The sequence below is a fragment of the Microcebus murinus genome, chromosome 6 (genome assembly GCF_040939455.1).
Source record: "Microcebus murinus isolate Inina chromosome 6, M.murinus_Inina_mat1.0, whole genome shotgun sequence".
Lineage (NCBI taxonomy): Eukaryota > Metazoa > Chordata > Mammalia > Primates > Cheirogaleidae > Microcebus > Microcebus murinus.
Genome location: NC_134109.1, coordinates 101,470,993 through 101,484,673, shown reverse-complemented (window position 1 = coordinate 101,484,673; position 13,681 = coordinate 101,470,993). Strand labels below are relative to the sequence as shown.

At 37.7% G+C, this 13,681-nt stretch overlaps 1 protein-coding gene and 1 pseudogene across 9 annotated transcripts in view; one reads left to right on the top strand and one right to left on the bottom strand.

The window, feature by feature from the left end:
- Window positions 1–13,681, top strand: part of DENND4A (DENN domain containing 4A) — a 145,845-nt gene that overhangs the window by 48,649 nt on the left and 83,515 nt on the right. For all 9 annotated transcript variants that reach the window (XM_020286005.2, XM_076004496.1, XM_012758666.3 and 6 more), the window contains 2 exons: window positions 3,514–3,846; window positions 7,194–7,443. In XM_020286005.2, coding sequence (XP_020141594.2) covers window positions 3,536–3,846; window positions 7,194–7,443 — 561 coding nt within the window. In that variant the 5' untranslated portion in view covers window positions 3,514–3,535. The remainder of the gene's footprint in view (window positions 1–3,513; window positions 3,847–7,193; window positions 7,444–13,681) is intronic.
- On the bottom strand, window positions 8,374–12,448 carry LOC105868059 (splicing factor C9orf78 pseudogene; annotated as a pseudogene).

The window sequence follows — 13,681 nt, the reverse complement described above, 5'->3', positions numbered from 1 at the left end:
GCTTTGCTCCTTCTTTCCTCCTTATTTATTTTTATTTTCTTCTTATGTTTGTCTGACTGGATTATTTCAAAAGACTCATCTTCAAGTTCTGAGATTCTTTTTTTTTTTTTTTTTTTGAGACAGAGTCTCACTTTTGTTGCCCAGGCTAGAGTGAGTGCTGTGGCATCAGCCTAGCTCACAGCAACCTCAAACTCCTGGGCTCAAGCGATCCTCCTGCCTCAGCCTCCCAAGTAGCTGGGACTACAGGCATGTGCCACCATGCCTGGCTAATTTTTTGTATATATATTTTTAGTTGGTCAATTAATTTCTTTCTATTTTTAGTAGAGACGGGGTCTCGCTCAGGATGGTTTCGAACTCCCAACCTCGAGCAATCTGCCCGCCTCGGCCTCCCAGAGTGCTAGGATTACAGGCGTGAGCCACCGCGCCCGGCCTGAGATTCTTTTTTCTGCTTGGTCTAATCTATTCTTGAAGCTTCTGAGTGTTTTTTGTATTTCATTCAATGAATTTTTCAGATCCAGAATTTCTGTTTGCATTTTTTTATGATATCAATCTCCTGATAAATTTCTCATTTATATTCTGAATTGATTTTCTGATTTCTTTGTATTGGTTTTCAGGTTTCTCTTCCATCTCATTGAGTTTCTTTAGAATCAATATTTGGAATTCCTTATTTGGCATTAATGAGGAATGCTTTTTGATTGGGTTCTGTTGCTGGACAATTGTTATGATCCTTAGGTGGTGTCATATTTCCTTGCTTTTTCATGTTTCCTGCATCCTTCTGTTGATATCTCTGCTACTGATGTAGCAATCACTTGTTCCAATTTTTTGAAATTGCTTTTGAAGGGGAGAATTTGTTGCTGAAGGCGTATATATGTTGTTAGTTGAGTAGGACACTTTGACTTTGGGTGCCTGTAGTAGTGTGATGTTCATATGATTTCTTAGGGAGTACACAAGGTCAGTGGTATCTGTGATTGCCTTGGTGGTTTAGTATTAGGTATTAGGTATTTAGTATTAGGTATTAGTAATAGGTATTAGTTGAGGCTGTGGTGAAGTTTTGCTGGTGACTTGAGTGGCAGCTGAACCTGTCTTTGGGCCCCAGTGGTGGAAGCAGTGGGCTGAATATGCTAATTTTAGGCCCCAGAGCAGCTTATGTTCACAGCAGTGTTAGTGTTTTGGGGGGCTAATTCTTGGGCCTTCAAGTGGCTTGCTCACAAGCTAGTAGTTGGAACAGAGGGCTGGTTGCGTAGGTGGGTTCTCAGGCCCCTGAGCAGGTGGTATGATGTGAGAAGTGGCACTAGTGGTGGTGTCACCCATTAAGATCCAAGCAGTCCATGTTGGTGTTACTGGTAGCTGCAATGGTCCCCATTCCCACAGTTGCCTGTAAAAGGGTAGTGGGTATTTGTCTTAAGTGTGTTTAGGAAATCTTGATCTCCCCTGGCCCTTCATGGCCAGTTGGTGACTGCAGTCATGTCACCTTGAATGCAACCTGAGGGTGGGGAGTAGCCTAGAGTTAAACTCTCAAAATGGCACTGGGTATAGGCCTACAATCATATAGGGCAGGACTCCTTTCAGGCAAGTGGTATGGGCAAGAGACTGTGGGCAGTGCAGTCTCAGTCTCACAGGAGCCTGTAGCAGGACATTGGGAATTGTTCTAGGTGTGTGTAGAAGAGTTTGGTGACACCCCCCCCCCCAAGTATGGCTTGGGGGCGGTTCTTTCCTAGCAAAGGTTGTAAAAGCTTGTCTTAATGAATGGAACCCTGAGGTCTTTTCTCTTACTGTTTCTCAAATCCAGGAGCTGCTTCTGACTGTTAGCCAGTCCTCAGCTGGGAAAGTTGCTCTGAACCTTTTCTTTTTCTCTAGTGTTCTGTCCTGGGATATCTGTTTGAAATGTGAGAATATGCTAACTGTTCTGATTCCTCCCCATGGAGGAGGCACATAGTACCTCTGTCTAGTTGGTCATCCTGATCCTGTCTCTAACAGTGGTATATATCGTGTTTCCCTGAAAATAAGACAGGGTCTTTTATTTACTTTTCCTCAAGAAGACACCCTAGGGCTTATTTTCAGGGGATGTGTTATTTTCCCCTCAAAGCCTCAGCTTGCAGCACGCACAGGATGGCTGGAACCTGACATGGGGAGCTGACCTTGTTGGTGGGGCTGCCTGTACCTTTCCAGTCACCTCTGGGATAGTAGCTGTCACGATGGGGCAGATGAGAAGGGCTGCTTGTCTTCTTTACCGCTCCGAGACGAAATGCATGGGTTGTGCAGATATGCTATGTAGCCATGCCCATCACTAGGTCTTATTTTCAGGGTAGGGCTTATATTGCACAAATGCTTAGAAATCCTGCTAGGGCTTATTTTATGGGTAGGTCTTATTTTTGGGGAAACACGGTAAGTAAAGACAGTACTGTGGAGTGTATTCTCTTCGGTTAAAGAAAAAAAAAGATTTAAGTGATAACTAGAAAACTGAAGGAGATTTTGTTATTAAAGTGTTTGCAAATACATGATAGTTTTTTTGTGTATTTTTTCTTTGGATTTGTTATAAGGATGTATTACTGTTATAATCATTTACCTATATTTATTATTTGAAATTCTTATGTTTGTTGTATTTGTTGAGACTCATTTCTAGCAGATTTTTCCTTGGGTGTTTTTATAATTTTGGAATAAGAGCTTATCTTTAGCTGGGCTTTATTTGTGGGAACACCTAGGTTGAGGGTGTACCCACTAGAACTGTTTTACATTTGCTTCCCAAGGACATATCACTAGCCTGGGAACACTTTTATTATTAATGTCTCAGTTTGTAGCTTCCTGGAACCAAGTAGATGGCTTCCGTTCAAACTCCAAATCCCAAAGTGAATAGGCCTATTGTTATGAATTCTAAGAGGAGACTTTCCCCCCAACCAAACCAGGGTTTAGATTGAGGCAAACAACTTTATTATCTCCTAGTGCCAGTGGATGGGTTTTTAAAACCCACTCTTTGGGAGTAAAGTCCTTCGAAGTTCTTGGCTTTATGCAAGTGTCTCAGTTCCAATTCCCTATCTTATGTGGTCCCAATGTCTTGTCTCCTGTCCCTATATTGCCTCTTAAAACACAAGCCCCTTGATTATTGAGGAGATCAGCAAATTTCCTCATCCAGTGTTAATTTTTAGACTGTATTCTGGATTTTGGTTTCTTCAATGTTTGGGGGCCCTAGGAGTTTCCCTTACATTTTTACAAGTTAATCTGTGCATTTAAGAGGATCTTTTACATTACTTCAGAAATCTACATATTACTTAGGTAATCTAGGTTTCTATCTTGCCAAAATTAGAAATTCATGTATTACTTTTATAATTAAAAATGTAAAAGATATGCTCACCATTTTAAAAAGGCATGCTTTTTACATATAAAAGTAAAATGTATACTACTAGTGTGTTTATCAGAGGGGTAGTGATCTTTTTGTAGTTTTTCTTATTTGCACATAAACCAGTTATATTTATTTGTTTATTATAGGAGAATACTAATCTTTTACTTTCCTTTTAGATGTAACTTTTTATAATGGAAGATGATTGAAGACAAGGGACCTCGTGTTGCTGACTATTTTGTTGTAGCAGGATTAACTGATGTTTCAAAGCCTCTTGAAGAAGAAATTCACTTCAATGATGCCTGTCATAAAGTAGCTAAACCAAAAGAACCCATCACAGATGTTTCAGTTATTATTAAATCTCTTGGGGAGGAAGTGCCACGGGATTATATTTGTATTGATGTTACCCCAACTGGATTGTCAGCTGATCTCAATAATGGAAGTCTTGTGGGGCCACAGATTTACCTTTGCTATAGAAGAGGAAGAGATAAGCCTCCACTTACGGATCTGGGGTAAGTATTTTTTTTAATGACTTTTATTAATCCAAATAATGTATCGTGTTAGATTTTTAAATTAATTGTTTGATTTGTTCATTAATAGAGGTATAGCAGTTTTAGAAAAATAGACAAGTTTGTATCTAACTTGTCCGTGTCAACCCTATATTCTTCTGTTTCTTTTTATCTCTCTTTGTCCTACAGTTTCCCAGCACTTTCGTCTTGCTTGGGTTTCTTTCTGTTAGAGGGAGGGAAGAGAATTTGAAAAACATTTACAGAAAAGTACCTGAAAATTAATGTGTTACCTTGATCAGAAAATTTTTAATTATATTTAAAGCATAAAAAAAGATCACTTTTAAGTATGTTACAATGATCATTACAGATCGATTCTTAACTCTATGTATCAAACGAGGATCTTGCGGTCAATTAAAGCTTTACTTAGGCTACTGTATTGAACTTAAGGCTCTTATAATTATATATGTATAACAGCTTTATTGAGATATAATTTGCATACTCTACAATCTACCCATTTTAAAGTGTACAATTCAATGGCTTTTAGTATATTCAGGCAACCAGCACCATAATAAATTTTAGGACATTTTTATCATGCCTAAAAAAACCCTGTACTCATTAATAGTCACTACCCAGTTCCCCCAAAACCCTAGCAATCACCAGTCTACTTTTTTTATGGATTTGCCTATTCCAGACATTTCATGTAAGTAGAATCATATGTATGGTCTTTTGTGACTGATTTATCTCACTAAGCATAATGTTTTCAAGATTCATCCATGTTACAGTATGTGTCAGTACTTTATTCCTTGTTATGGCTAAATAATTTTCCATCATATGGATATACTGCAATTTATCCATTTATCTATTGATGGATTTTTTCACTTTTTGGCTATTATGGATAGTGCTGCTATGAATATTCATGTGCAAGTTTTTATGTGGACATATGTTTCATTTTCCTTGTGTATAAGCCTAAGAGTGAAATGGTTGGGTCATGTAGTAATTCTGTGTTGAAACTTTTTTTTTTTTTTTTTGAGACAAGAGTCTCGCTTTGTTGCCCAGGCTAGAGTGAGTGCCATGGCGTCAGCCTAGCTCACAACAACCTCAGACTCCTGGACTCAAGTGATCCTCCTGCCTCAGCCTCCCAAGTAGCTGGGACTACAGGCATGCGCCACCATGCCTGGCTAATTTTTTCTATATGTATATATATATTAGTTGGCCAATTAATTTCTTTCTATCTATAGTAGAGACAGCGTCTCGCTCTTGTTCAGGCTGGTTTCGAACTCCTGAACTCGAGCAGTCTGCCTGCCTTGGCTTCCCAGAGTGCTAGAATTACAGGTGTGAGCCACCATGCCCAGCCCGTGTTTAACCTTTTGAGGAAATGTCAGACTGTTTTCCAAAGCAGCTGTACCATATTGCATTCCCATCAGCATTGAATGAGGTTCCAGTTTCTCCACATCCTAGTCTGTGTTTCATATTGTCATTTCGATTATAGCTGTCCTAGGGGGTGTGAAATGATATCTCACTGTGGTCTTGGTTTGCATTCACTTGATGGCTGATGATGTTGAGCATCTTTTCATGTGTTTTTGGCAAGTTTGCATATCAGTGGAAGAAGATCTATTCAGATTCTTTACCTATTTTTAAATTGGATTTTCTTTTTATTGTTGAGCTACAAGAGTTCTTATGTATTCTAGATATAGTCCCTTATCAGTTATATATATGATTTGAAGATATTTTCTTCCATTCTGTGGGTTCTCTTTTCACTTTCTTTATGGAATCCTTTCAAGCCAAAATATTAAGGTTTTATAGCTTAGTAGTGCTAGCAAGTAACTGCCTAAGGTAATGCAGCTACTAACAGGTAGTAGGAATTTGAATTCAGATGTGTCTAACTTCTCTGTGCTTAGGTGCCCTTTTTTTTAAGTAAAAAAAAAAAAAACACAGCAAAACAAATCAAAAGGAGGAACAGTAATAAGCATGCAAGCTAACATTAGGGTTAACACAGTTGCTATGATGAAGCATCAAATTTAGCTCTAAATTTTCAAAATAAAATGTGGAGGAAAAATTTTTTTTTAATTTGCTGATAGGACAAAAAGAGAAATTAAAACTTGTAATAGAAATAATTTGACCCATTCCTGGCACTAAATTTTATTTGTATAATGGGATTTTATATAAGGGACTTTTTTTTGTTTTTAAAGTTTGAGGGTTTTTTGTTTGTTTGTTTGTTTGTTTGTTTGTTTGTTTGTTTGTTTGTTGAGACAGAATTCCATTCTATTGCCTTGAGTAGAGTGCCATGGCACCATCATAGCTCACAGCAACCTCAAACTGCTGGTCTTAAGCCTTGCTCCTGCCTCAGCCTCCCGAGTAGCTGGGACAACAGGCACACACCAAGACACCTGGCTAATTTTTTTATTTTTAGTAGAGATGGGTTCTCGCTTTTGCTCAGGCTAGTCTCAAACTCCTGAACTCAAGCAATCCTCCTGCCTTGGCCTCCCAGAGTGTTAGGATTACAGGTGTGAGCCACCTCACGTGGCCTATATAAGGAAATATTGATTGATAGTGAAGACACTACCTGTTATAATAATTTTTATAGCAAATGGAGAAACACATTTAAGATAGTAGAGTTTTAAAATTTACTTTTGACTAATGCTAAGGACTTAGTGTTAAAGTACAAATCAGTGAATTCTATGAGGAAATAAACTGGTATTATTTAAGCGTGACATTTTCTTGGTATCCCCAAGTGCTTTAAGTATAGTATTTAGAAAACTTAATGAATGGATGCCAGGACTGCTGTTTATTAAAAGCCTATGACTTTACCACAATGAAGACAAAAAAAAAAAGGAGCCAGACTTTTGATTAAAGATAGATAGATTTGAGGTTATAGTGTCTTAGCCTAAAACTATCTCTTAAAGCTGAAGGAAGTATTGGTGATAAAAGTATGCCAGCAGGTTCTGTATTGTCTTAGCAAGTAACCTTTTGTAAAATTTTAACTTTGGCCAGAATACAGTTTGCTTTCTCTAAAGAAAATGCTTAGTTTTAGAGACAAAAACCAAATTAATTAATAATTGTATTAAATGGAATGCTAAAACAAGTGTCTTTACTTTTAATCATTGCCATTTTCTGGTTTATGTTAATACAAAGGTTTATCTGAATTTTCCATTACATTACTTTTTTGGTAGGGAAAAGAGTTATCCTTTAATTTTATATAAGACTTTGCAATTCAAACTTGCAATAAAATTGGAATATTTTTACCCTGCTGCTACATTTAAGGATCAATTCATAATGCCTGAGAATATTACCTTTCATATTTGATGGTGCTTTGTGTATTTGAGTATTTATTTTTATAATTTATTTTTTAGGGTTTTATATGACTGGAAAGAAAGATTGAAACAGGGTTGTGAAATTATTCAGAGTACTCCCTATGGGCGCCCTGCGAATATCAGTGGCAGTACCTCATCACAAAGAATTTATATCACTTACCGCAGAGCCTCTGAAAACATGACTCAGAATACGTTGGCTGTCACAGACATATGCATCATTATACCCAGTAAAGGAGAAACTCCACCACACACATTCTGCAAAGTTGACAAGAATCTCAATAATAGTATGGTAAGTCTGTGGTCCCCAACCCCTGGGTCATAGACTGGTATTGGTCTGTGGCCTGTTAGGAACTGGCTGCACAGCAGGTGTTGAGTGGTGGGTAAGCCTGTGAAGCTTCGTTTGTATTTACAGCCACTCCCATCACTGGCATCATTGCCTGAGCTCTGCCTCCTGTCACATCAGCAGCAGCATTAGATTCTCGCAAGCCCTGCTGTAAACTGCGTGCCAGGGATCTTGGTTGTGTATTCCTCATGAGACTCTAATGCCTGTTGATCTAAGATGCAGCTGAGGTGGTGGTGCTAGTGCTGGGGAGGGGCTGGAAATACGGATTATCATTGGTAGAGAGGTTGACTACACAATAAATGTAATGCACTTGAATCATCCCCAAATCATTCCTCCCCACTCCCCCCATCCAACCCCCGGGGAAAAATTGTCTTCCATGAAACTAGTTCCTGGTGCCAAAAAGGTTGGGGACCACTTTGGTAAGTGACTCTTTTGAACTTATAAAATTAATCACTGATGAAAACAGCATTTTACATTAATCTTTTTTATTTAACAGAATGACATAGTTACAGAATTGAAAAACATGTTTCTAAAGATGTTAGATATTTTATTTTTTGGAAAGTACTTTAGTTGTAGTTTCAAAATAAGCTGTAAAAAAAAAAACTTTATTTCTTTTTTTAGTTTTTTTTTTTGTTGTTGTTTGTTTGTTTGTTTTACAAATAAGTTTTAATAATTCCCACCGTATAGGAAAACTACACATTGTTTTGTTTCAAAAAGTTATAAATTTACTGCATGGGAAATCCAGCAGGTAAGCAGCTGGACCAATCAGAGTCTGTTTTTGGAACTGCCTGCTAGCAAATGAGCAGACTTCTGTCCAGGAAGCCTTTCCTGAGAGGGAGGGAGACAGAGGTGCTATTTACATCCTAGTCTGCTGTTTCAGTACCACCTGTTCATCTTCTTGAACTTTTCATAGTGATAGTTGTCAGTGGCCTTCTGGTTAGCAGGGCGCTTGCAGTTAGGAGGGGGCCGCTCAGGCTCTGGCTTCTCTGTGTCACCCACTCAAGTGCCAGGCTTTGGGCTCTTCTTGGTTTCTCTGTATGGGAGCATTGAGCTTATGATAAAAGCTATCATGCTGCATGTAGTTCACCGCCATGTTGGTGGACATGAAGGATGTCTCACTGTCTTTCTGTTTGTTTTGCTGCTCTGTCAGCAGACAGGCTTTGGCATCCTCCGTGGAAATTATATTTTTTATTTTAGCGTCAATGCTGAGGTCCACCTTGGGGATGCCACTCAGCATCTGGTTGGAAAGCATCTCCTCCATCTTCTTTGCTGAGGAAACACGGATGTTTTCTGGAAGTTCATAAAGACAGTCCTCTGCATTCTTTGGCTTGACTTTCTGCTCCTCATGTTCCACGCTCCCTTTCCTTTTCTTTAGCTCTGTCTCAATGTACTTCTTCATGTCTGCGTCCTCATCTCTTCGGTTGGTTTCTGCAGAAAATGAAGTCCCCAGGTGAAGGTCTTCCTCCTCACTGATCTTATCTTTGCCTATTTCCTTCAGTTTCTTCATATCCACCATACCACCTGTCTTCATTTGAAAGGGATCATCCACTAGCATGGTCTCTTCTTGTACCTTCTCTCCCACCAGCAGGGCCACAGCACTCACCCCCATTGGGCCTTTTCCTCAAGCTTTGCACCTCTCTGGTCTCTTCTAGTTTTAATCGAACCTTCTCTGAGTCCTGCTCATCTTCCTCTGACTCCGAGTTGGCTCGGCACCAACGGAAAGTCTTCCCGGTGACTGGCTTGGTGGCGCAGTTCCCGCGGCCCAGCCGCACTCCACTGCGCTATTTCTTTTTTTAATTAAAAAAATAACTTTTCCCCCCTTGCTACAAAAGCAATGCGCTGACTGTGGCTTTCCCTCCACTTGTGTACTGGATCCCATACCATACACTATTTGAAGACATGGCTTTAACAATCCTCTTACTTTTTGTGAATCATCAGTTTTCCCCTCCCTATTGGATTATTTCCTCCAGCGTGCAATGTTGCAAGATCACCTAGATTTATAAAACGTCTTGACCTCATATTTCCCTCCTTCCATTGCCACATTTTGTTGTTCTTTACAATAAAAATTCTCAAAGAGGTTGAGTGTGTTCTGTCTCATTCTTCACTTTGCTCTTTCCAGTCAGCTTTTTGTCTCATTTCATCAAGATTTCTTTTGTCGTTAAATCCACCAATTCATCTGAATTTTTTAGCAGGTTTTGACGTAGGTGATTACTTTTTCCTTCTTGAAACAGTGCCAGGTAGAAAGAATGTATCTTTGTCTTCTTAGATATTCTTTTGCTTTTCCTCCTGCCCCACCACTCATTCCCTTTCTGCCTTTGCTGGTTTCTTTTCATCTCCCTGACCTCTACACAATGGAGTGCCACAGAGTTCAGTCCTCAGACCATTTATCTTCACTACCTAAACTTGCTCCTTTGGTGATCTAATATTTAACCATTTCGGTATGGCGCTTACCAGCTGTGAAACCTTGCCAACAGCCGGCACTCATAGTTTGCATGATAGTTTGTGCTGTGCAGTGATGATGAATCTGTTTTGCTCTTGTGTGATGAGGAAAGCTTTAAAGCACTGAAAGCTTGTTTTACTTTACAGGCAGCTTTACTTGTAATATAAATCAGAATAGGTAACATATACATATATGTTTATATTATTTTTAAATGTTCACAATGTTATTTTGATAAATGAAAAATTAGAAAAGTCATATCATGGCTGTCGGCTAAAGTAGCTGTGTGCGTTCATCTGTGGCTGTCAACTATAGTCGATGCGCGGCTGTGCACATTCATCTGTGGCTATCGACTATAGTTGACGCTGGTACCGAAGTGATTAAATACAGGCCATGTGTGACTTCTAAATTTATTTGTCTAGCATAGACTGTTATAATTTATCATCTCTTCTTGGATGTCTTAATCTAAGAGAGCATCTCAAATTTAACATGTCCAAAAGTGAGGTCCTGATGTGCCTCTCCAAACCTGCTTATTCCCATAGTCTTCCTTATCTAGAATTGTCTTCTTTGTTTTTGTTCTTTTATTGCTGTTTAAATTTTAAAAAGGAATGTGTACTCAAAAAAAAAATGGAATAGGGTACAAATCATAGACCTATGGAGTAGAAAGTGAACGTTCTTGTTCCTACTTCCATCTTTTGGTAGTACTAACAGTGAACAATTTGATTTGTGTCCTTCCAGACCTTTTTGTGTTCACATATATGGAGTATATATAATAAATACTTTCTTTTTTTTGAGACAGAGACAGAGTCTCACTCTGTTGCCCGGGCTAGAGTGCCATGGCATCAGCCTGGCTCACAGCAACCTCAAACTCCAGGGCTCAAGCAATCCTCCTGCCTCAGCCTCCCGAGTAACTGGGACTATAGGCATGCGCCACCATGCCCAGCTAATTTTTTCTATATATTTTTAGTTGTCCAGCAAATTTATTTCTATTTTTTTAGTAGAGACGGGGTCTTATTCTTGCTCAGGCTGATCTTGAACACCTGAGCTCAAACAATCTGCCTGCCTTGGCCTCCCAGTATAATAAATTTTTTATCTTTCAAAAATTGGAAATTTTTGTATATTCTGATATAGCCTTTTTTTACTATCCGTCTTTTTTTTTTTTTTTACTATCCGTCTTTATCAGTTCATTTAACTCTCTACTTAATTCTTTTAATGACTGTATAATATTCCAGAAAGTACAAATGATACAAGTTATTTCTAGTTTTTCCAATTACTAATGCTGCTTTGATCAACCCTGTGTACCAACATTCAATTCAGCCAAAAATGAATTATTGACTGTATTATAAGCAAGAAATTTTTCTAATTTTAACTTGCATTTCTTTGATTATTGTGGAGGTTGGTCATCTTTTGATATACATATGTATATCAGTTTTTTTTGTGTGTGTATATCAGTTTTGAATGCTTGAATATTACTGTATTAAAGGTATTGGCACAGTTTATTGATTCCATCTTCTATTGTAAGACCTTTAGATTCTGATTTTTTTTATATTACAAGCAAGCTGTTATGAAAATATTTATAACTAAATCTTCCATAAAACAAGTTACATTTATCGAGCTTTTATGTTCTACACATTATTCTAAATATTTCACATTCATTAACTCAGTCTTCATAACTACCTTAAATAGGTACTCCCCCCTCCCCATTTTACAGCAAAGGAAATTTGAGAGTTAAAGAGATGGTTACTTTCCCACAATTATCATACATTCTATAAGGAGTTGTGCAAGATTCAAATTCAGGCTGTAGAACTCCAGAACCAAACTCTTGAGTACTGTACTACATTGTTTAATTATTTCCTTATAGTTTGTCCTGAAATTTCTGGATCAAAGCATATGTGTACTTCTAAGATTTTTTTATCCAGAAAGGTTTAAAAATTTATATTCCTACAAATAAAATATTAAAATGTTGGTTTTTTCATAACTTTGTTAGCAGTTGGGTTTTAATCATAAATTTTAAATTTAATTTCTTAATGATGCTAGTGCAGATACATATATTATCCTTTTATAATTATGTAAATTAACACTTTGCTAAGATTAAAGATTTTATAAACATTTCATCATTTGTTAAGTTTTCGTGGGAAGTCGACTTTTTTTTTTTTATTTTTATTTTTTTTTAGGTTTCTACTTCTGTGTGAAGGAAGTCGACTTTTAAAACTATTATCTTCTCTTTTCTTAATCTAGCAACATTTGATACTGAAGGTTTCAATAAAGCAAAAGGAAGAAGAACTATTGATATGTGGCTGGATACAATGCAAATTTTAGGACCTTAAATATGTTTTTAACCCCCTTCGTAAGATAGCAAAATAGATTTCTGTCGTATAGTAGTTAAAATCAGTATATCCCAGTGGTCCAGAGCAGACTCTGGTTCTAGAATGTCTAGGTATAAATCCTATCTCTGACACTTACTGGCTGTGTGGCCTGGGGCAAGTAACTTAACGTCTCTTGCCTTAGTTTCATGATTGGAAAATGAGGATGATGTCATCCACTTTATAAATTATTGTCATAATTAAGTGAATTTATTTTATTTATTTATTTTTTTTGAGACAGAGTCTCACTTTGTTGCCCAGGCTAGAGTGAGTACCGTTGCGTCAGCCTACCTCAATGCAACCTCAGACTCCTGGGCTCAAGCAATCCTGCTGCTTCAGCCTCCCGTGTAGCTGGGACTACAGGCATGAGCCACCATGCCCGGTTAATTTTTTTTCTATATATTTTTAGTTGGCCAGTTAATTTCTTTCTATTTATAGTAGAGATGGGGTCTCGCTCTTGCTCAGGCTGGTTTCAAAGTCCTGACCTCGAGCAATCCGCCCGCCTCAGCCTTCCAGAGTGCTAGGATTATAGGCATGAGCCACTTCGCCCAGCCTTAATTAAGTGAATTAAGGACTGTGACTCAGTACATATAAGCAAATACAATGTATGTGATAGCTTGTTATCTATAAGCATCAGTCAGTCCCTTTAATGGTTAATGTGAAATCACATTGAGACATTTTATGTAAGAAAAATTTGCAGTTTTAAAGTAGTAGCACTATTTCTTTAAAATGTTTAAAGAGACAATTAAAAAAAAGATGTTGACAGTATCTAAATTGTATCCTAAAGAGTTATCTGCAGCTATGTGACCTCTAATTAGATGATCATTTTTGACAATAGCCATTCATGTTTAAAAAAGGCCCTATTCTTTTGTGCCATCCTTTGCACATTATTTTGATTTGGTGATGATGTGTGACAGTTGGATGCACTGTTATGGTGACACCACATTATGGAGTAGGAAGAAGATCAAGGTAGCAAATAGTTTTAAAGGCCTTATATGGTAGTGATAGTGATGGCAAAGAAGGGCTTTTGAACTCTCTTATGGTATGGAGTCTAGCTTACCACTTCATTTTAGATTTGGTTTAGTATTTTAGGAAGACTATGCAGACTTACAGATACTTGACATTTTCCCATTTGTGAGTTTCCATTTATTTCCTGGATGTGTTGGTTTGGATTTAAAGTCATTGACATTGTCATTAGAACCATTTCCAGGTCACATTAATTAATCAAGGTGTTCTAGGTAGACTTACGGCATTGAAACTAAAACCAGAGACATTATTTTCTATTTTTCTTTACTCTGAAACATTAATACCAGTATTGTCAAAGAGCTTTATTCTCCACTAAAGAAAATAAAGAGGCATTGTAGCACAGTGTGAACAGCATGGA